Genomic DNA, 20,018 nt, shown 5'->3' on the forward strand with positions numbered 1-20,018 from the left:
ACTCAGAGGGTGGTGGTGGATGGGTCATATTTGACCTGGGGAGAAGTGGGCAGTGGAGTTCCCCAGGGCTCGGTCCTTGGGCCCATGCTGTTCAATTTCTTTATCAGTGATTTGGACAATGGGATGAAAAGCAACCTGTTTAAATTCGCTGATGATACCAAAATTTGGGGTGAGGTGAACATGCTAGTAGGGAGGGAAAGACTGCAGAAAGACCTGGATAGGCTGCAGGGGTGAGCTAACAAAAACAGGATGCGTTTCAATACTGACAAGTGCAGGCTGCTGCACTTGGGCAGTAGTAACCAGCAGCACACTTAGAAGATGGGAAACTCCCTTCTTGAGAGCACGGAGGCAGAAAGGGATCTTGGAGTCATAACTGAGTCCAAGATGAACATGGGCCAACAATGCGAGGTCATGGTTGGCAGGGCTAACCAGACCTTGTCGTGCATCCACAGGTGCATCTCTAGCAGGGCCAAGAAGGTGATCCTCCCCCTCTATGCAACACTGGTCAGGCCACAGCTGGAGTACTGCGTCCAGTTCTGTGCGCCCCAACACCACATTCATTTTGTTATACGAAAACAGTCCCATCACAGTCTAGCTTCTTTGATCCAGTTCTCAAGAATGCCCAGACTCAGGGCCCCTCTACAAGTGCAAGTAAAGACACAATGGGGATCCAATATGCAATCCATACAATAACGCCTCCTGCCATGCCACACATGCATGGCAGGAGGCACGATTGTTGAATTGCATATTAGATCTCATTACACTTTATTGCCCGATCCTAGGCTCCTCCTGCACCCGCAAGAAACAAACTCCTGCGGCTGGGAGCCCCATAAGCTGAAGGGCTCCCAGACTTGGGGGTGCACGAAGACCCTGGGGCTGAGAGATCATGGCTGCCATCATCTCTCAGCCTGGGGGGTGCATGAAATCCTGGAGGCTGGGAGACGGTGGCAGTTGCCGTCTACCAGCCCCAAGGGTTCACACACTCCTGAAGCTGGGAGGCTGCAGCCATACCCTGCAGTTGCCGAGAGCCAACTGGGTTCCAGCACCAAGAGCTGTGCTGCCAGGACCCAGTGTCTGTGGCTGCCGGGGAGTTTGCAGAGGCCCAGGCTAAGAGTCCCCTCAGTTGCAGCCCCTCCCAGCAGCTTCTACTCACTGTCACAAGCAAAGACACTTCTTCTCTGCCAAGAATCAGGACAATGGCATCACCTGAGCAAAAATAATATTCTGCAAAAGCATCTGGTTTTATAATTGCTCTTTATGCTCATCAGGAGAATACAGGAGTTTCGGCATATTAGCACAACTCCTGCATTCTTTGATCATAAAGGTACCAGCAAAGGAAAGAGATTAGAAACCAAGAGGGTGCTTTTGCATAGGAGGAGAATGGTGTCCCAGCTGCATAGTGCCTACCCCCAGTCAGTTTCCTCCCATCAGCCAAGCTGTCTGCATCAACCTCCAGCCAAGACAATTTAGTATTTGTATTACTGTACAGCTCAGGAGCCCTACTCATGGACAAAAATGTTATTGTTAGGCCCTGCACAAACAAGCACAAAATCAAAAGACCATCCCTATTTCAGAAGGCCTACAATATAAGCTTCCTTTCTTACTGCACACTCACTTTGCTATTGTTATCTTGGTGCTGTTACAGCCACTGAACATTTCAGTGCTTGTCAGGCATGTATTCTGTAACAAAAAGAGCTGGATATTTATTGGTGAATAGAAACTAACAAAAGAACCCTGTCATTAGCACACATCACTGTGCATTCAAAGCCAGATCTGCTCAGATTCACAGATTCATAGACTGTAAGGCTGGAAGGGACCTCGGAAGATCATTGGGTCCAGCCCCCCGGAACCAAGCAGGAAAGACAAGTGGGGTCAAGTGACCCTAGCAAGGTGACTGTCTAGTCTCCTCTTGAAGATCTTCAGGGTAGGCGATTGCACCACCTCTGGAGGGAGCTTATTCCACAGTCTGGACACCATGGCTGTGAGGAAGTTTTTCCTAATGTTGAGCCTGAAACAGTCTTCCAGGAGTTTGTGGCCATTACTCCTGTTTTTCCCCAACGGTGCCCCAGTAAACAGTTGTTCACTGAGCTCTTGATATACACCCCTGATGTAGCAGTAAGTTGCTACCAAGTCCCCTCTCAGCCTTCTCTTCTTCAGGCTGAAGAGTCCCAGGTTCCTCCTCAGCCTTACCTCATATGGCTTGGCACGCAAGTTTCTGATCATATGGGTGGCCTTTCTCTGGACTCTCTTGAGCCAGCATGGCGACAAAGCCATGTTGGCTGTTATTCAGAATCCTACCTTCTGCAAACCTAATGCATATAGACTCCTTAATTAACTTTTTGAGGATTTTCCCTGGGAGAGAAGTTAGAGCTGATTACATGCATTCTATTCCTTTTAGCTCATCAGGTCCAACACAAGTCGGAGTCCATTCTGGATTCCCACCCTTTTTGGGAATCAACACTCAACACCTGCTTCAAACAATGGGATAACAAGGACAGAAAAGAAGGTGACTGAAGATAATGGGCTGGCAGAGGAGTCACTAACAGTATAACCTGAGGACAAGGTTTCACAGATATTACTGACAGTCTACCTTGGCCTGATGGTGGTGTATTAAAAATGAACTCAGCTCTAAGCCAAGAACCCAGGTTTGCAGGGCCTAGAATATAACATTTTTCTTTTAGTAACCTGACCCCATGGGAAGCCTAGATGCAAATGTGGAACTTCGCCATGTGGTGCTCAGTCACACTGCCAGAGCAACACTTAAGAGAATGGTACCAAGTGTTACTACAGCCTGAAGAGGAGAAATGTGCAAGACTAACATGCAATGCTACATCCTGAAGGCACCAATCAAAAAGAGTGAGGCCAACTGAGCCCAAGACACATGAAATCTAAGGGAGCTGTCTACAGAGACTGCTCTGAAAATTAAAAGTTACCAATGGTAGTAACATGATCAATATCAGGACAGAAAAATACTGCTGGGTTTAAGAGTGAGAAGGCCAATACGGGCCAGGATGCATTTTATACTGTATTTTCCTGCTACCTTTCCAATTCCTGAAAAAAAGTCAAACATCTCTATGTCCTGAACCCCAAGAGAAGTAATTATAGAATATGATCTTCTCTCATCCAAATGGAGTTTCATGTTCTACTTGAAAAGACTGCCACCTTGTGGTTTAGTTTCTAATAGCCATGGAGACAACCCAGAGACCATTTTGCATGCAGGACTACTGAAAAGGCTGATGATTAGCTCATCTACAACAGGGTTTCCAAATGCAAGAACAAACTTCAGTAACAGCATCTTGTGCACCCAAGGAACAATTCCTTAGGAGCATATGAACTAGGACCACCATTAACAGTAATAAGTAGATTTCATGACACAGAAACCAGGAGCTTTATTACAAGTGTTTGAAGATATTCCAAGTCAGAGCCAGGTGAGCCCAGTTACCTTTTTCTCCTGCATTAAGTGCCAGCCTCTCTCATTAACCATACTAACAGACCCAGTAAGAACTGCCATCTCTTAAAGTAGCACAATTACACTGAATTCAGGTGACATAACCCTGTACACTACAGCATTAAAACTGAGATTTTTTAAAAATGAAGATACCATCTCAGGAAAATAAGGCAAATGTAGTTGAGATGCCTTTCCTGAACCAAGCTGACCCAAAGCTATTAGTATAACAAAGGAAGCTATGAGATTGAAAGTGATCAGAAAGAGTTTATACTTCTAAGCTGGCAACTCTCCGAATTCCATACTTATCCTCACATTGGTTCTGAACCAAGGGAGTGGGCAGTAAAGAGAAAGAAAGAGTTGTCGTGTGATCAAGCTCCAGGTCTGGGAAAAGACCTGGGTTCTCTTCACAGTTTCATGGAGGACACTGGACAAGCACCAACTACTCTGGACCTCACATGACTGTGAACAGAGTAATTTCTTTCTCCGCTTCAGACAACTATTGAGAGTTCCAGTTAATTCAGGTCTGCAAAGCTGAGAAGCTACCACAGTAAGCACTACAGAGCAGCTTCTGAATAAATCAAATAAAAAAGCCAGATGTTGCTCATGTTAGTCAGAGAGGAGAGGGGGAGAAAGGATTACTACAAAGGCTGAAAGGCCACAATGTAAACCTATTCAAAAGGCAGTGCCTTCTAAGTCAAATGGGCTATTACATTTTAATGAATAACAGAAATGTGAAGTTTCAGGATGCCCAGCTTAAGGGTATATTTGCATACATCTACATGCATTCCTTCTTATGGACTTCTAACATTAGTATTGTGGCACCTGAACACTTAAGTCTAAATGCCCCATGACTCCTTCATAACAAGATATTACTGTAAGGGAAAATGTCTGCTGCTAACAAGGTCACTGTAATTTAGAGCCAGACAACAGAAAAATATGGAAGATTTGGATTGGTAGGAATACACATCCCAATCTTTGCTCAATTACCCAGCAATCAGCAGACTGCAGATGGAGTTATTACTCTATGCAGCAACCAGCTTGAATGATGTACCATGTGGCAGAGAGGCAGCTGATTAGAGACAATAAAAACCCATCATGCTGGCTGTGTGTGTTATTAAAGAGGAGGTTTCCATCCTATACCCCTCTTGCCATCCCTTGAAGAAATATTTAACATCTTCCGGGAAAGAAAAACCCAATACACACTAGAAATGAGGATTTCCTCCCATAAGCTAAACACTATGCTTATGCGAAATGCAGCTGCTCTGCATTCTCACATCTCATCAAAAGAAAAGGAAGACTTTTTTGTTCCACAGAAAACATGCATGAGTTAAGAAAAAAGGGGCTCTAGCCAGCTAGGTCCACTTTTGTACATGAGAGAGAATATCCTGCAGGGATAGAGGCTGTTTGTACTTGGATAGCTACTCTTTGTTTAAATGAAAATTTCCAGTCAGGCCTGCTTTCACCTAGTGAATGCCCAAGATCAAAGAGAATGAGCTTGTTAGCAAATACTGGTGTTTACACAAAGATGAAACTTATTTGGTTTATTTTTTATATAGCACTTCATGTTCAGCTTCACAGCAACACAACCAATTTAATTTCACGTTGGAGAAAGCAGTGATGAGCTGGACTTCCTGAATAGGAAAGAAATGAATATATTAATCTATATCAGATACAGACAAAATCCCTGTGGACCCCATCACAGGAGGCTGGTAAAACATATCTAGTCAGGTTAACAGATGCCTTTAATAAAAGACTGTAATGAGGTTAAATGTTATATAGACAACCTTTCTGCCCTTGGAAATGGATACATTCTCACCCTGCTCATTGTACATTCTTATCTTTTAACAAAGTCCAGCTAATGACAGAAATAAATAAATACACCAGATGCCTTCTGCACCCCTCTCTGCCCTTGCTCCTCAAAGCAAAACTCTTCCTGTGAATACACCCCAAGAACAAGGAAGAGCTGCCAGGAATGAATGCGTCAATCAGTTTTGTGTTGCTGCCTTGTTGAATTTTTGGTGGATACTTATGACAGGTAACACCTGCTCCATTTAACCTTCCTTGGGATCACGTAGGCTATTATAGGTTTGTTCTGCTGGATGGCAGGTGAGATGATTTATTAAAATTCCCCAGCCTGGTTGAAGCGGTTAACCCAGAAAAATGGGACAATCATTGCCTTTGGTACTTTTCCCATTTTCACTTAATTTAATGCAGAACTGTAGTTTAAATGCTTTAGAAACAGATACGGTCATTCATGACAGCTGAAGGCTTATTTACCACAGTGGTTTCTTCTGGCCAAGGTGCTGGATTCAGGAAGGAGGACAGGCCAAGCCTTATTAATTCCTGCTAAAAAACTGTCCCCTCTCAGTGAAACTGAAAAGACCACAAGCAAATATCTTCTCAGCTGCCACCAAGCTAGAGTGCTGGTTTGTGGTAGAATTGATTCTTCATCACCATCACCCTTTCAAATCATATAGGTTGATGCTTCTCTTACTTTAATGTGGATCTACAACACATTTTTCTGCATTGTTTGAAAGGAAAGGGTGCTTGATATACTGAGAAGAGGTACCAGGTGAACCAAAATTTCATTTCAACCATGGAAGAGTCGAGAAATCTACCAAGGTATAGAAAATGAGGGTATATGTTGAAGGGACAAACTGCAATAATTTTAAGAACCTACTGTGAGTTCAGGCATTCTGGCTGTGGTGATGAAGTTGTTGTGCACTCATTAGTATGCAAACTTATTTATTATTTATTTATGCATGCAATATATGTGCTACCCTTCCCAAAGGTTCAAGGCAACTCACAGTAAGAGAACAAAATAGGAGAGTGACAAGAAAAAAAAGAGCAAGAGAACAAAACAACTTAAGAGGGGAATATAAAACAGAAACCCACTAAAGAATGTCTCAGCATGGCTTTGCTTGCTAAATGCCTGACCAAATGCAAAGGTTTTCTAGTGCTTCCAAAACATGTCCAGGCTTGGGCTCTGGCAGACCTCAAAAGGAAGAGTTCTAGAGCTGAGGAAAAATGGCAGAGAACAACCTCTGACACATTTTTGCCAAGCAAACTTGACATACTCCGTATTTGCAGGAGGGTGCTCTTGGCTGACCTCTGGGATTGCCATGGGACTGGTGGATTATGAAAGCCTCATGAATGTGTACCCCCTTGGCAGAGGACACTTGTACTCATTAGACAAGGGTCCATGGTTCAAGCACATACATTGAACACCTTCAAGAGAAATTTGGATGCTTATCTTGCTGGGATCCTATGACCCCAGCTGACTTCCTGCCCCTTGGGCAGGGGGCTGGACCCGATGATCTGCTGAGGTCCCTTCCACCCCTAATGTCTATGAGGGAGTATTTAGCTTACCAACTATGCTTTGATCAAAACCAGGTACATGTTGAGATGGATAAAACAGGGAAACCAGTCTGACCATGGTCCTCTACTGGGGCTAGTAGAGAATCTATATTCCTCCCAACCAGAATGATGGGACAGAAGTAATAAAGAAACAGTATATAAAGAACTCAAAAGAAACAAAGGGATGACCCTCACACAAAGTACTGAACAGGAGAGAGGAATAGGTACGTATGTTTTCTGTAGTGGGAAATCCTGGTTTAGCAGTAGGAGCAGGCAAGGCCAGAAGGGAGGTGAGCTAAAAGACTCCATGGTTCAGAAGACAAACTGGGAACATCACAAAAGGATCCCACATCACCCTAGAGGACCTGACCTCAGCCCCCAAAATACTTTAGAGTGGTAAAGAAGCTAAAGCAGGGAAAATGCATGCAGGGTTCATAGATCTGTACATTTTTCAGGTTATTAAATAATGAGCAATGGTGCTTTCAGAATCCTTGTGCTAAGCCACCAGTGTGCATACAAATGTGTCTACATGTTTGCTTTTATTATCAGCTATCCTTGAAGGGCTAAACCACAGCCTAGAATGCCCCTGGGGAAAGCATACATTTAAGCTACAGATGGGTCAGCATTACATGCAGGGTGACAAATAGATGGATTATAGGTTCTAGCTTTTGGGTGAGGGAATGCTAAATCAAGACTCTGCATACCAACAGACCCCAGCTGAGCTATGGGCAGCATCTACAAGCTGTTTAAGCCCTAGAGCCTTGAAGCACACAGGATACAAGGACTGGGACCCAACCTAGTCATCAGGGCATGTCCAAACAAGGTAAGGCCTTGATCAGACCTACAAAACAAGATACTTCTTTTCAAGGTTTGAATAATCTCCAGTTAACACATCTATGAACTGGACAGCAAGTAATAGTTCCAACTACATGCCCTATTACAAATATAGGAGAAGATATTTTGAAGCACAAATACATTACCATGGGATTGGAGTCTGCAATCAGATCGCGCAGGGAATCCAGGAACCCCTGATCCTCCACCATTTGGGCATTAATGTCATGCAGCTTCGCCACACAGACAGCTGCAGTCTTCCGTACATAAGGGTCTTCATCCTTCAGACACTTGCGGAGTGGTTCACACAAATACTCTGTGATTTTGTCCACGCGAATGCATCCCATTGTACGGACGGCCAATGCACGGATCAGTGGGTTTGGATCTTCACAGTCCTGCAGGGGAAGCACTTGCAATAAGTGGGTTTTGCAGTACTACCCACTGATATTAGTGGGCACTAGAATGACTAGCCCTGGAATTAGGATATTCTGTTCTTAACCTGCCCAGACAACAGGTCTCTCAGAGTAAAGCAATAATTGTCCTAGTCCAAGCCAAACCCCAGGAAAGTTTACAGGTTCCAAAAACATTCTATACAAGTTCAAAATGGTTTGTACTTCTGGAAGTTTGTGCTACTTGCTTTTCTCCATCCAAAACTTTAACTAACATGACTTTGCAGCCAAATCTGGGAAGCCGCTAACTAAGGAGAAATGTTTTTGCACCCTGAAAGCTAGAAATCCTAGTCTTTCAGATGGCACAGCACATTAACACATCCATGATTCTAGTGACTGCTCAAATCAGACAATTCGAGTGGGTGAAAGATGGTAATTAACTCATGGCAATTTTCATTAAGGTAAACTTCCCGAAGACCATCAGGTCTAGAAACAGAGTTCTACACAGCATTGCCTTGAAGCTGAGATTTTATAGACTTAACAGTGATCCATCTGATATATCAGACCCTAGTCAAAGATATATCAACATAGACGTGCTCTTCAGAGGCAGAAATGCACACAGCAGGTTCAGTACCTCAGACAGTGCAACTTTCAAACCCTGATTTTAGAAATTCAAGCATTAGCTTCAGTCTGTTTCTAGCATATCAGACATAATTCATTTATACAGTCAAGAAAGTGCTCCAAAATTTAGTTTACAAAAGCATGAGACACATTTCTTTTAATTATTTAATCCCTTATCAATGAAAAGCACCAAAAATGGGTTGAGCTTAAAATGTACACAGACTATTTTCTTACAGACCCCAGAGATGACAAATTGTAACTAAAATGCTGACTTATCATAAATTATCTCAAACGTTCTTTCATTTGACTAACTCTTGTTCCTTGTAACACATTAAAGGGGAAGTCAGAGATAAAACATTTCCTTCCAAAGACAAAGGTGGTCAAAGTATTAGATTTACTCACTAATTTGTCATAAAGGAAGCAAGGGCTTAAGGTGTAATGGGTAAGAGTGCACTGCTCTAGAAGTCTGTTGAGTCTCACCTAAAATTTAATTAGCCAGGAAAGCAAAAGTCCATTCTGAACTGGATTCCCTCCCTGTAGCCAGGAAGGACACCCCCTACTGCCCTGCTAGAAGCTCAGACATGTTCTGATTTACCAGATTTATCTGAAACCGAGACAACTTAATTTAAGGTGACCCAGTCCAAAACTTAGATTCCATATATGGAAAATGTATAAATCTGTTATAATTCTCCATGTATAGAATCTAATTATCAAAGGGTCACCTTAAATTCATTCCCCTCACTGCTGCAGCATGGAAAGCAGCAACAAGGGGTATATGGTAGAGGGACGACAGGTGGTGGGGATCAAGCCCCTCCCTTGCCTCCTACCACTTCTCTCCCCTGCAGCCTGCCCCCTCCACCATGCCTGTGCCCCTTGACCCCATGCCTGCCCCCTGTCTACCTACCACTGACTGCCCTGCACCTCCCTTCGGCCTCTACAGCCTCTCTCTCCCCCCCACCACTTACTGTCAGGTTCAGATTCAGCTTTATTCCCTCCTGGGTATGGAGGAGATGGAAGCTCTAGTCCCTGCCTGCTCATGCAGCAGTGGCAGCAGGAGCTCTGGCCTCAGGATACTGCCATGTGGTCAGACAGAAGCCAGAACTTCTATGTGCTCCATGTCCTGGGAGGGAATGGAGCCACAGCTGTGCCTGACGGTAAGCAAAAAAATCACAAAGTCTCTGATTAAAAAACCCCAAATCCATGTTTTTCCACAATAAAATGAAACGCAACCATATAGATAGGTATCAGCTGAACACAATGTTTTATTGATATACTTACAATTTTAAAGCAATTTGAAAGCCTACCAGTCCCTCAATCATTATAATAAGATCAATTCTAAATACCTACATATTTTGGCATTTGATTTTGGTTTTTATTATCATAGCAAATTAGAGCTCCCCCTGCTTCCTTCAGTCACCAAGACACAGGTACAGCTGCAACTGTGTCCCCTACCCCCCGATGCTCTGGAGCATTGAGCAGCCCTGATATGCCCATGCCATGGCCACCAAGGTGAGGTGCTGCACTGGCAGCACCATGGAGTTGTGCCCCCCACTGCTGCCTAGTGGGCAGGGGGCGCCTCAACTTGGTGGCCATGGTGGTGTAGCACTCCTAGTGGCAGAAGCAGCAGCGGCACTGAGCCTCCCTGTCCCACGCCGCCCTCCTGTGCTAGGTCCTGCCCATTGCACTGCAGAGGCAGCACCTGCTCAGTGCTGGTCTGGCCAGGCCGCAGCCCCAAGCCCCACTCTGGGTGTAGAAATCTGAAAGAGGGAGGCACATGTCCTCCCACACGCTGCCTATGTCCCCCACCCCATAAACTTACTTCCAGCTGCTTTTTACCATGCTGCCTGTCTGCATTCTGATCCATGTGCATGTGTGTGCACGCACATGAACACAGTCCCCTGACCCCAATCACCCTTCTCCCACTCCCCTGAGGCCTAAGCAGCCTTGCAGGCTGGAACTCTGCCAGCCTGCAAGGGGAAACCCCTAGTTTCTCATGATTTGCTCTTTTAAAAGGGAAAATCTGTGAGCCGAGGTAGAGCCACAATCCACTACCTACACGCCCCTGCCCAGAGCAAGCAGGCAGTAGATCGTGGCTTTGCCCTGGCTCCGGACCACGCTGTCACTGCTGCAAGATCCCAGCCCAGCCCAGCTCCCTGCCCTGCCACACACCCTACCAGCACTGCTGGGGCTGATCTCCATGGAACCCCTGGCCTCCCGCTATCAGTGTGACTGCTGCTCTAGTCTCCATGGAAACCAGCCCCAGACATGCAGGCAGACACTGCTGGGAAATGGAGTCCACTGCCAGCTGGATCCAGCCCATGGGCTGGACTTCGCTTGCCCCTGCTTTAAAGCACCTGGTGTTGCCTACTGATGGAGACAGGAAACAATTTCAGATGGGCCCACTGATCTAGTCCACTCTGATAATTTTGCTTCCTTAGATACAGTCCCAGTTCAGTCCAGCAACTTTCGAGCACAAAGCCACAGACTACATGTGACAAACAGCATGCAACAAAGCAGGCACAATGATAAGAACCATAGGAGGGAGCCTTCTAATAAGCCTTCTCCATGTTACCTTCACAAAACTGTTCACAGCCATAATAGCCATATCTGGCTGACTTTTGGCATAGTTCATTAGGTACAGATACACCAGCTTCTTCAGCTCCAAGTTGTCCGTCTGCATGCAATTCACCACATCAGGGAAGAGAGAGCTGGATAAAATGAGTGGGGCAAAGGGAGAGAAAAATTACATTTACCATATGCAAAGAGAAAGGAAGCTTCCTGACTACATGGTAACATTATTGACTGAGGCCAGGGGAACGCTGAAACATATCCCATATATTCTTTTATAACTATTCTATATTCGAATTAGAGGTCACTCTCCTCTTCAAAAGCAGCTTGCAGGGGACTTTGTAACTGTTTAATCATTTAATCTCTTCCTGGATTAAACCAGTGCCTGAAGCAGGTAAAATAAAATGCTCATACAAAATTGGATCCAATTAGGAAGTTGACAGAACAAGATGATAATGTTAATGTGCCCAGCTTTGGGGGTTAACTGGCAACAGCAGGAAACAAATAAATCCTCAGGTTTCTTTGCTTGTGAAGGGAGCCTTGTTTAGAGGAACCTATATAACAAATTTCAGGCTGGTAAAATCTAAAATGATTAAGAAATTAAAACTGCGATAACCAGAGTTTTACATAAATACCAAATGGCAACTTGTAAGTAGCATTGCGGAGGAAACTTGGAGGTTATACTGGATCCCCATATCTCAGGTACATTATGAGAATCTAAAGGTTAAGGTCTTTGGTTAACTGAAAGATGCTTCCCTCCAACGCTTCATCTGCTCCTTCATCCTGCAATGAAGTCATGCTGCTAAACCTGCAACCTTACATTTACTTTCCTGGCAACAGACCATGTCACCACGAATCCAGGACTATTATGATTTTACTGCAGGATCTAGGAGAAGCTGACAGGAGAAAGCCTTGACTCAAGTCACTTCAGCTGCTACAAAAGAAAAATATTGGCAGAGTCATTTGCCTTTGATTTAAAGGTTTCCCTTTAGCAAGCGTGATGAAGTGTTAAAGGCCCAGTTTAATGACTTTATCACAAGCTAAGAGGTATCTAAAAACAATGCCTTTTTAAAACTTAAAAAAAATTCTGGATTAACAACTTGATTTGAAAATGTCAGCTCAGATAGAACATTTAAAAACAGCTGAGTTACAAACAGGTTTTAAACAACTACACAGTTTTTGGCTTATCTGGGACTGGTTACTTTTTCATTCTGTGATTAAATCAAACTGTTCATGAAATCACAAAGTGAGAACTGGTTTGAACCAAGCAAAAGGGCTGCCAAAGATGGATAAAATTTCCCCCATATTGCCACTAGCTCCCATCCATCTAAAAAAGAACCCAGACCCCAAACCTGCAAAGGCCCTTGGTTCTGCTAGCCCCTCCAAGATGAAGCTGTTCATTGTACCCCAATTCAGGAGCAAAAGATCCCCAGGTAGGATAGGGGAGGACTGGACCTGCTGAAGTTAGACCACAAGGAAGAGCAAATCAGCATTTACCTTACATCCTTCCCTACAGTCATAGCAGCAATAACCTTCTTTACAGCTTCTTTCCTCTTCTCTTTCTTTTCATTGTTGAGCTCAGCCTTGAGCTCGAAGATCTCTCCTGTAAAGGACAGAACAACCTGAAGCTCAGGGGAAGAGAAAGGCTAGCTTTAGGGCTCCCTGAAGAATGATTTGTGCCACCACTACAGGTGAAAAGCAAATGCCATTGCCTTTAGGCTAGTGCAAGTGATTCATTAGCTACCGGGAAACCAGAAAACCACCGTGTGTGCGCCAATTTGATTATTGGACTTTTCCAATCCAAGCTGAGGTAGCCTGTGACAAGAAGGAAAGATTAACTGAGCTAACCTGTTGAGTTAAAGAGCAGGGCTGATGGTATCCTAAGAACATTCTTTTCAGTCTGCTACAGTCAGATAATTGGTGCAGTAGCACATGGGGCCTGCAAAATGTATGGAGGTTATGATACAGTGATAAGACAATCTTCAGAGCTGCAGTAATAGTAATATGGAGGATATGGCTTCAAAATGTTTAATAAAATTAATGAAGTACAATCAAAACTCGCCACTTTCAAGGAACATTAGATCAGCATCACTAAATTAGCCACTGAAGTACTATTGCATATCAAGGATCAAACAAAAAACTGGGGAAGCGAGAGGACATCCTGGAACAGAAAATGTAAGAAACAGTGGCTCAGTTCAGCTAATTATTTTCCCTAGACTGTTCTACCTTTAGTCATTACCATTTGCTTCCTGCAAGCACAAATGAGGAAACAGTGGGATGACACAGGTCACAGTGCAATACAGACGTTGTAGGAACAGCTGCATCTATTTTACTCCAACAGAAAAACACATGCAAGGTTAAAAAGGGAGAACTATTGCTAACAAGCACAGGAATCCAGAGAAGCACAAGGCCTGGATTCCTGATGCCATCCATAAAGTGATTGAAGGGACCTTCCATGAGATTAACTCTTCCAGCTGTTACCGTGTAGAGAAATCAATTGAGGATGGATCCCTGAAGTCATAAAGTAAACCTCAATCCATACCAGTACTGATTCCTGAACCTACTTGGACAGTATCTATCTATAGAATCCAGCTGGCCTGGGAAGGGAAATAACTTTCCCTCCAACTGGAGATGGTTTCCAGGAATACAGAGAAGGCAGCATCATCACTGGATACAAGCTATCTAATAAGGACACAGAATGGCAGAAGTCAAGGCTAACTGCAGAGATGAGCTTTTGGGGACAAAATATCTCTTTCAAGGCTACATTGCAAGATCTGAACCATTGTTTCCCATATACCACTGATAAGGTATGGTCCCATCTATCATGGGAGCCTTCTACAGAACCTACAACTGCAATATGAGGGCTGAATAATACCTATTCCCTTAACGATTAGCAGAGATACAGAAACAGCCAACAGAGAAGATATTCTTTGGGCCTCTAGCAGGTATGCAGATAAGACTCTTGGATCCACGTGGGCAGCTCTGAAACCAAAGAAGCATTTCCAACCCTAGTTTTTCAGCTTTTCCTGATCACCATTTAAACAGGAAAAGGAACAGATAAGTCAGCATATAACAACAGTCCCCTGGGGGTATGGTGTGTTATTGTTGATTCCACCATGGCAAACTACAGGTGAAGGAAGCGAGCACAATTCTCTAAAGGCAAACAAAACAGGAAAAGGGAGTTGAAAACAATAAAGAATACACAAGGAAATGGATTTGTTAGTGTCAGGGACTACTGTAGATCAAGTTTATAAGCCAGCAGGGGCAAATGAAACCACAGACTGGATAAAGGAGCCTGCTTGGGATTTTTTGCCAGCTCCTTTAAAATAAAGATGCAGTAAGTATCCTTAAAAATGTTCTATTCCAAACAGCAATTTTAAGAAAGCCTAGTGGGCTGGCATGTCTGGAAACAGGGTGCAGCAGTCAGGGCTGCTGAGAGAGAATAGAGGTGCATAAATCCTGATCTTCTCATTAAGCATTGCCTCAGGTTCTCAGGCCCAGCAGTTTGTTCCATCTGAGTCATGAATGTACTGGGTGCCAAGAATTTTAAGTTAGGCAAGGCCAGGAAATCAAAAAGGAAAGCGCTGCAGAGATGCTGGCCCTCTTGCTTCAGCGGCTGATCGGCCCAGGTAATACAAGCCACTGTTTCTATAGGAAACAGCAGCAGCAAAACTAGCTGCTAGATGGCTGTTGAGTTGTTATGAATTACTTCTACAGGGCTATAAATGAACACAATATTTTACAGTGAGGTACATTCTCTTCCTTGGTACCATTCACTAGCAGGGCTCCTGAAAAAGAATGAAATTATTGTTCTGAGGAATGCTGGGGTGTCTGGTTATATTGCCAGCTACCTGAAAAAGACATCTGGATCATAAATAGGCTGAGATCCTGCCCAGGACTCTGACTGAACCGGTATGCACCACTAGCATTTTCCCTTTGCGCTGAGTGAGGATGTACAGTTTTGAGGCCTCGTATAATCATCTCAGTGAGACCCTGAAGATTCAGTCAAAGGGAAGTAAGTTGAGAGTGCTGTTGTTTCTCAGAAAGATGTGAACTCCATTAGATCCAAGGGTGTGTTGACTCTGAAGCATAACAACATCAATGCCATCACACAGTTACTAGTAACTGGTCAACAGAAACATCTTGCTACTCTGTCACTGTAGAGGGGCTATGGACGACATAATCAAACCAACATTCTCCCCTCAATCAGGACTTTGATCTTGGCAGCATCAAATATAGGATTAGCTCAACAGGCCCACTGTGACTGGAAAAGGCCAAGTTCAGTGGGTCTGGCATGAACAGTCCACAATTTCCATTAGTCCTTTATGCCAGAAGTTAAACCAAGAAAAAATGACTTCACAAAGATGGAGGAAGTCCACAGCTACCCTGATTTATTCCTTTTTTATGCCCATTATTCCTTTTTTATGCCCATGAATCAAGTTACCCAGAAAAAACCTCCCTTTTCAACACATTTTATAGTATATCACTAGGCAGCCATCATAGTTACTATACACCCAAGAGGAAGTCATGTGAAGAACAAAGGTGAGAAAAGTGCATGAGTCTTCCTTCTTTGGTAGATTTCACCAGGACTGGCAGGGGGCAGCCAGAAGAGACCCACAATATTTTAAAAACACATATCTGAGACTTGTGGCCCAACTTTCCCCACACTCCAAATGGCTACAACTACACAGACAAGTCTGCATCCTTAAACTCTGCTTTTCCTTTCCAGCTAACCCAAGCACGCTTCTAGTTAGGTCCACTTTTAAACGCACTGCCTGCAGTCCCGACCACTTCGCCCTATATATAAATCTCTACCTCTATGTCTAAAAGGCATATGTTTCAAATCCCAAAGTTCCGTTTTTGACCTTCCAGAAAGTAATACAGAGCCAGAAAAGGTAATTGAGGCTGCCTTGTTTGCATACTGAAAGCATGTTCAATTCATCAATCCTGTCTTTTGACATTGTGTGGGAGGGGGCTGGGTGTTCGGGAACTGTTTTATGGCCTACTTTTGAAGAGCTTCTGGATGACTAAGAGGAGAAATGGGGACACAGCATATAGGAAAGCACAAACTCTATTGTACGGAGTTAAAAACATCATTTTAAAATAGGCACTCACTGTCCCCAGGAGCCTCCAATACATTGGAATAGTTTAAAGCTCACCTTTTTTATTAGTTGTAAAATACTTGGAGTCTGTCATGGTTCCAATTCCTTAGAACACCTGCAAGAACAAGGAACATTTGAACAAATGTTGTAGCCGCTGTTCCCCAATATGTGAGCCCTGCATTCAAAGAACCATAATTTAGCCAGAGTACATATCAGACAAGACGGCTGCTCTGCAAATGTATTCCCCAGAAGTTTCACAATCTTCCCACTGTACCAACTAATGACATCACAGAATATTTTTATATAGATACATCTCTCTCTCTCTCTCTTCAGAATATATATATATTCTGTATTGAAAAAAAGACAGTATCAAAGAAGGCTTTGATTCCTAAAAGCAAGAAACCCAGGTTTCACAACTCTTTTCAAACAATGAAAACAATCTACAGAAAAAAATTGTAAGACTCCCTCTACAGGTATATTTAGGAGTTGCAGCACCACAAAAAGGACTGTAAAAACACTGTTTCTATACACACGACAAGGCTGTTTGATCACTTAGTTTCCTGAATCATGATGACACTGGCAATCCCCCAACATTAAGAAAAATAAATTGCTCTACAGTAACCTTACGGAAGCTTGAAACTGAAATCTCTCCATCACTCTCTACACCAACATTTTTCACCCCCATTATCACAGACACCTTGACCTGTAGTACAGCAGTTCCCAAACTCTGATAGATTGAGCACCACCAATTTAAAATGATACAGCCTTACCACCAACAAGTTTTTCAGTTCAACCTTAAGTACCACCAAGAAATTTCTGTCATATAAATTAATTATAATAAATCTGTTAACGTGTACCACTTATGGGTTGTTTGTGTATCACTAGTGGTACCTGCACCACAGATTGGGAACCTCTGCTGTAATGCTATGCTCTCACATCCAGCAGTTACTGTGGATAGGCTGATCATGAAGACTAGACTGTAGGAGCACACATTCATTTACTGCTGTAGGACTTTCAGAATGACTTTGATGTTCACTTTTTTTTTCTTCCACCAAGCTGAGTCGATTAACAACGAAATATAGAGATCAGATGGGCTGCTCCAACTTCCCATGAATGCAGACCCATTTTGAACTGTTCTTAAATGGGACTGCTGCCAGCTGGATGAGGAAACTGGCTCTCTCAAACTTGCAACCATGGGCTGAGAAAGAAATGACCACTGGAGGAAGAGATCTTATTGCTTTTGATTATTTATTGCATCAGGGTAACAACCAAAAACCTGAAATCCAATCTATCCCCACAATGCCATAATCACTTTTTTTCCTTTCAATTTTTGCCTGATCTTCATTCTCACTTTCTGCACACGTCTCTCCTCCCTTTGTTTCTCTCTTGCTGTATTGGTGTCTCACCCCTATTTCACTCTTCTTCCTTTTTTCTGGGTTAAAGGCATCTCCTGGGATAGCCCTACTTTCTCAATGACTCTGCCTAGCTAAAGAGGGACAAATTAAAAACCTACAGTAAGATATTGCATCTGTTTCCTTTTTCTGTTGGCTTAAAGTATTGGCTAGTAAACAAATGAGATCTTTTTCCCCTAATGTCTGGTTGCTTTGCTTCCATGGAGCACCCAGACACTGCAGCACCAGAAATCAAGGAAACACATTTGGCGTGGAACAGCAACGCAGCCCCATATATCACTTGTGGACCTCATCTTCCAAATCATAGACCGGTGATTCTCAAACAGGGTACCGTGGCACCCTGGGGTGCCATTAGATTCTTTTTAGGATATTGCACAGCACACTGCACTATTAGCACTGTTAGGTGTAAAAACACCTGTACAATTCACAAGATTTCAAATAGGAACCCATAAAATCAAAACCATTCTGACCTGTTGTGGTCTTCTGAGTTCTTCTATTGCAAAAAAATTGCTCTACTACTTTTCCCATCAAGAAACAAGTGCAGGTAAGAGCTGGCATTTTCTGAGAGGTGCCCCAAATTTCAAGGGATACCTTGAATCTGAAAAGGTTGAGTACCACTGCCCTAGACACACCCTGCATCTTAGTGCATTTCTTCTCAAAGATTATTTTCTCCCATCCTTAAGATCAGACTAATGCTGCTGCTCCTGGTTCAACCGTAAAGTTAACAGAAGCAGCAGCTAAGAAGCAGTAAGCAAGTCTTGGTTAGTTTCAGTCTGCTCTCGAGGGAGCACTCTGGGCACGAGATTGTGATGTCCAAATGCCTAAGTATGGGAAAGGCAAATGTTAGCCTCTATCTCCCCTTAAAGATTGTGCTTGTACTGTACCTTTTGGGTTACTGTACCTTTTGGGTTACCTGTCCTTAACCCAACAGTTAGGACAGGATGACAGTGATCAGAGCAATTTACTTTCACTCCAGGTCTGTTCCGGCTGAGCCAAACACAACACCAAGTGCAAGTCTACTGCAGGACAGAGTATTTTGATTCATGAAGCCTGGAAACACCTAGAAAAAACATGGAAATATAGCATTGCCCAGATCAAATCAAATGTAAACCCCTCAAGCTTACCAATCTTGGCAACAATCCCTTCAAGCAAAACCATAAGTGTTCCAAGAGAGGAAGCTGCCACAGTCTTTTTACTTATCAAAGAAGCCCAGCCTACTTTCCACAGCAATCTTCTTGCTTAGGGTTTTAACCCAGTTGAAAGAGAACTCAGATGTTTTGCTATATACTAGGCCACAAGGCCTAACACCATCCAAAAGAGATGTAATGTAAATTTCTTCCCATGCTTCAGTTTCATTATATAACATGCAAGATTTGGCAGTGTGGGCTAGAAACACTGGCTGATCAAGTCTGGCATCGAACAGCAGCCAACCCCTGGTACTTCAGAGAAAGGCCAGACACCCAGGACACACACCCACCTGACTGTGCAATGCCAGAGGAAAATTCCATGCTAAACGTGCAAGGAGGCCTTTATACCTTCAAGATGAACACTTCACTCTCTTATTATTTTTGCTCACGTACCTACAAGTGTCATTAGCAGTCATTAAATTAGCTTGCCCTTATTTAAATGTAATCACAATGTGTGCCTTCACAACAGCGTTAGCAGATCCAAACGAGATTTGACTGTTATTTTAGTTAGCAGCACACCTACCACCATCCAAGTCCAGCCTGGTCTAAGACTGCCCGTCCCTGGGGTGAACAGACATTTTGCTGCCTTCTGGGTTGGAGCTTGCCCCATACACGCTGTCAAAGGCAATTTCCCTGGCTATTTCATATAATTTGATTTACTAAGCGAACAAGTGTACAGGGAAGCTCAGGTGAGGCCCAGCCGGCCTGGAGACCGGACCTGGGACTTGCAAGAGGCAGCTCTTCCCGAGCGCTGCAAGGGAAATCCGGGTTTCTTCTGCAAGAGGCAAAACTTCGGGAAGAGGTGGATGTTAAGGCTAGGAAGAGAGGTGCTCTCCTCAGCAAGGACTGACACCCGGGGGGCAGGCCCAGCCCCACCCTGCCTCAGCCGGGAGGCCGCAAACCGGGCCCGGAGCCTCCTGGGCCCGCCCAGCTCTCGCCCACGACTGCTCCCGGGTCCCCGTCACGTCTCACCCCAGCCCCGGGACCGCCGCACCTCCGCCCGGGGCAGTGCGGGGGCCACAGTGGGGCGGCCCCGGGCGGGATCCGCGGGAGCGCTGGGAACCGCTGCAGCTAGGAGGGGGGCCGCCCCGGCCCCCGCAGCA

At 44.1% G+C, this 20,018-nt stretch overlaps 1 protein-coding gene across 6 annotated transcripts in view; it reads right to left on the minus strand.

Annotated features, from left to right (window-relative positions):
• Positions 1-19,615, minus strand: part of AP2B1 (adaptor related protein complex 2 beta 1 subunit) — a 164,763-nt gene extending 145,148 nt beyond the window's left edge. For 2 of the 6 annotated variants that reach the window (XM_019511512.1, XM_019511511.1), the window contains exons 1-5: positions 16,374-16,431; positions 15,066-15,207; positions 12,712-12,817; positions 11,219-11,354; positions 7,786-8,031 (exon numbers count right to left, since the gene is read on the minus strand). In XM_019511512.1, the coding sequence (XP_019367057.1) occupies positions 7,786-8,031; positions 11,219-11,354; positions 12,712-12,817; positions 15,066-15,195 (618 nt within the window). In that variant the 5' untranslated portion in view covers positions 15,196-15,207; positions 16,374-16,431. Of the gene's footprint in view, positions 1-7,785; positions 8,032-11,218; positions 11,355-12,711; positions 12,818-13,062; positions 13,154-15,065; positions 15,208-16,373; positions 16,432-17,180; positions 17,294-18,629; positions 18,789-19,205 lie in introns of those variants that run through there. The other 4 variants (XM_019511514.1, XM_019511515.1, XM_019511513.1 and 1 more) reach the window with 4 other exon arrangements.
• Between the last annotated feature and the right edge of the window lie 403 nt (positions 19,616-20,018).

Source organism: Gavialis gangeticus, unplaced genomic scaffold (genome assembly GCF_001723915.1).
Source record: "Gavialis gangeticus isolate Ggan-Ray unplaced genomic scaffold, GavGan_comp1, whole genome shotgun sequence".
NCBI classification, from domain to species: domain Eukaryota; kingdom Metazoa; phylum Chordata; order Crocodylia; family Gavialidae; genus Gavialis; species Gavialis gangeticus.